At 45.8% G+C, this 3,932-nt stretch overlaps 1 protein-coding gene across 1 annotated transcript in view; it reads left to right on the top strand.

The window, feature by feature from the left end:
* Positions 1–337: 337 nt before the first annotated feature.
* LOC143112019 (N-acetyllactosaminide beta-1,3-N-acetylglucosaminyltransferase 2) overlaps positions 338–3,932 on the top strand; it is a 5,007-nt gene continuing 1,412 nt past the window's right edge. The window contains exon 1 of the mRNA XM_076274266.1: positions 338–910. Within this exon, the coding sequence (XP_076130381.1) occupies positions 338–910 (573 nt within the window). The remainder of the gene's footprint in view (positions 911–3,932) is intronic.

The following is a 3,932-nucleotide window of genomic DNA, read 5'->3' as shown; positions in this document are numbered from 1 at the left end:
ATTAGTAACACCTGTGCTTGCCCTACTATTTATGTCAAAATGGCTGCTGTGAAAGTCCTGTTCCGTACTGTATGTCCCTTCTGTCTCCCACTCCTAGTTGAGCCTCCACCTACCAGGCTCACCACGTCTATGCTTACTTCCCCACTGTACATAAAGATAACGTTGTACGCTGTGTTAAGGTCGGAAGAGGCAGGTCTGACATGTTTCCAGTATTAATAACCAAACAAAATGTCTCTCTCTCTCCCTCCACCCCTTTTCTCCCCCCCAGCGGTGTGTGTGTAGTGTGTAGTGTGTGTGTGTGTGTGTTTAGTGTGTGTGTGTGCAGTGTGTAGGTGCGATGGCGCGGTGTTGCTGCAACAGTCGTGTGCTGTGCCTGTGTCTGCTGCCCTGCATGATGATGGGTCACCTGCTCATCTACATCCTGGTCTCCATCTTCGTCACCATCTCCTACAACAGCAGTCAGGCTCCGCCTCCGCTCCCGCTGCACTTTGTCGCCCCCGGCGCCTCCAAGAACTCCGTTGCCGTGGCGTCGCACCCGCTCGGCCCCTTCTGGAACCTGCAGCTGCAGGACGGAGCGCTCTGGAACCGCCTGCAGCACCAGCTCGACCGCCGCCACAACCCCATCCTCAGAGCGCGGCGGCGGCGGGGGGGCAACGGAACGCTGGGCGGGGGGGTAGACGGGGCAACAGGGGGGGGAGCGTGTGAGTGGCGGCCCCAGGGGTCGTCCCAGCTGCCGGACTTTGACGAGCTGCCGCAGCAGATGAAGGACTTTGTGCTGTCCATGGACTGCAGGACCTACCCGCTGCTGATGGACCAGCCACACCTGTGTGAGCCCCGCGGGCCCCTGGTGGGCCCCAGAGCCGAGGGGGACGCAGAGCAACCCACGCTGCTCATGGCCATCAAGTCCCAGGTGCCCTCACTGTGTGCTCCTCTCAGCCCTCATCCCAGCTACTCAGCTACTTAGTATAAGTATATACAGGGTGCGATTTGTGTAAAAACCAGAGGGGGGGATGATTTTGAATAAGTTTGTAAACCCCCCCCCCCCCAAAAAAAAAAAAAAAAAAATGAACGAACGATTCATAGCCTAGTAATGTCATGGCTAATAATACCCTATATAGCAAAAGTTGAAAAAATAAATGTGTTTATTGTAGCCTACAGAAAATAAATAGCCTATCATACTGTCAGTTAATTGACTACAGTGCAGTGAAGAGTTTGGAGAGTAAAGTTATAGGGCAACTTGAAGTTTTATGAAAATAATTTACCAACCAGAACATAAAGACCATGAAGCTTCTATTTCTTGCAGCTGTTAAAACACCCGCTAGATAGTTTAAATACCCACCAACATTCGTTTTTGCAGTACAGATTATTTCTAAAAGTTATTTGTCTACTAGGCCTAGCCTACTGGCTGATTTATCAAACGAGTGCTTTCTCGTTCGTCCTCCGCAAACTACAGGTGTTTCGGTAGAGAGCCATTGAATAAGCGATGCCAAGCAATTTCTGTAACACTTTTTGTGACATTCAGCAAATATCTCCTCATTTAATGTAAGTTCCTTTGGACAATAGGCCTACGTTCTACTCTACGTGCAGTTGTCCTCCATCTCATTTGCATCAGTTTTCTAATTTTGAAGGTTCTAAAACATTATTATGCTTTCTCTGAATCCTTCTCGTTTTCTTTCATTTGTCCAGCTAACTTTTCCATTGAAACTAGCCATTTATGATGGATTACACACTCGCCATTCTGAAATGTCCTGCACGATCAAGGCCAAATTAAGTTATCACGCAGCCACTGTGTCAGCAGCATCAGTGCTGACGGTGACGGTGCGTTTCTGATGTCAGATTATTATGTAGGCTAGCCTACTAGACTGTTCTCACGTTGCAGCGCTTTACTTATATGAAGTAGCATTAATCAATATGAGGGGCAGAGGGGGATAAATGTTGTCCCCACCGGGGATAAAAATAATTTAGCAGAGGTAGGGATAGGAAAACCAGAGGGGGGGAAATCCTCACCATCCCCCCCTACAAATCGCACCCTGAGTATATATACTCTTTTGATCCTGTGAGGGAAATTTGGTCTCTGCATTTATCCCAATCCGTGAATTAGTGAAGCACACACTAATCCCGGCGCAGTGAGCTGCCTGCAACAACAGCGGCGCTCGGGGAGCAGTGAGGAGTTAGGTGCTTTGCTCAAGGGCACTTCAGCCGTGCCTACTGGTCGGGATTCGAACCAGCAACCCTCCGGTGGTGGTTGTTTTGGTGCTGTTTCGCGTTTTCCATCGAAAACGGAATGAAATGTAGGCCTACCTGCAAACAATATAAGAGGCCTATGCTGACTGCATCAGGGCTCAAAGTATTCTAAAGGTTTATCAATTAATTGTTAATAACTAACTTCTATTGAAGTCATATTTCTGGGACTTTCTGGGATAATTATTTCTATTATTTCGTTCAAATGTTCATACAAAGAGTTCACAAAGTTCTCATCAGGTGAAGGAAAGTTAGAATAGTGGTCATTTCAGACCACTTCAGCACTTCATAAAATTCTCATAGTTTGAGAACTTCAAATTATTTGTAGGATATTCACAACTTGAGCTGTGTATGCAAAGACACAGAGTTTGGAGTTGACACATTTTTAATAAAATATACTTTTGGGACTCCCTGCTAATACTTTTGGGAATGCACACTGATACTGCCATCATGCACACTGATATGGCATGATGGCAATATAAACACAGCTAACAATAGTATTAAATTACAATAGCCTATGATTAAATGTAATGGAATATTCAACTAAGGTAGACTGCTGTTCACAGCACCAAGCTATTTATGGTTACTGATATACTCCGAGTCTCTGGCCCTCTCTTAGAGCCAGGCATAGTAAGCTGGCCCATGGAAGAAAAAGTTTGGGGACCACTGCACTAGGGGATCAGATATGCATCACTAGGGGATCAGATATGCATCACTCTCAGTAGGGGATCATCACTCTCACTAGGGGATCAGATATGCATCACTCTCACTAGGGGATCAGATATGCATCACTCTCAGTAGGGGATCATCACTCTCACTAGGGGATCAGATATGCATCACTCTCAGTAGGGGATCATCACTCTCACTAGGGGATCAGATATGCATCACTCTCACTAGGGGATCAGATACATCACTCTCACTAGATATGCATCACTCTCACTAGGGGATCATCACTCTCACTAGGGCATACATGGGCAACATACGGCCCGCGGGCCACATCCGGCCCGTGGGCTTTCCCTGCCCGGTCCGCGTAAAAGTCCGTGAAAGAACAATAGTCAAGAGCCTAGCATAGAGATAATGCATGCAAATCAATATCGTTGTTTTTATTTTGAAAGCGACTGCTATTTGTACGCCCATACATTTGTGCGTGGATGCATACGACGTAAACACCCTCACTGATGTGCTGGTGAATAGAATTTATGCTTCTGTGTCGACACAATGCAGTTGCCTTTACGTCGGCGTAAACCTTTCAAAGTTTTGTGTCTCTTATGTCTGCGTCGCTCACCACCACAAAGGTTGTTAGAACGAACTCCTACTGCTGCTCGTTGGAGATACGAAGTGTTCATTTCAAAACGTTACTGGCAGATAGACAGTTTACAATCGGATAACCCCGTAATTGTAACCAAAATATGTCTGAGTTTATTTGCAAAGCTTATGTTAGCGAACTAGTATGATGCTACTACCCACAGGTTGCTTGAAGCAGCCGGCTCAACACACAGAGCGAGTTGACCAATCACAGTTATGCGCATAAAGTTAAAGCAAAAACATAGCCTACATTTTTAAAATAGTTTTCTTTGTGCATGTTGATTAACTAATGACAGCCTACTATTGTCTGCTCCACGTTTTCGTAGTCTAATTCTGCATAGAGTTAATTTAATGATGGTAATTATTTAATGATGAAATATTGCTGA

Source organism: Alosa pseudoharengus, unplaced genomic scaffold (assembly GCF_046254945.1).
Source record: "Alosa pseudoharengus isolate Yale_2024_CS ecotype anadromous, Long Island Sound unplaced genomic scaffold, YU_APseudo_1.1 YU_APseudo_1.1_scf_8, whole genome shotgun sequence".
NCBI lineage: Eukaryota > Metazoa > Chordata > Actinopteri > Clupeiformes > Clupeidae > Alosa > Alosa pseudoharengus.
This window is presented reverse-complemented; position numbering and strand designations above follow the sequence as displayed.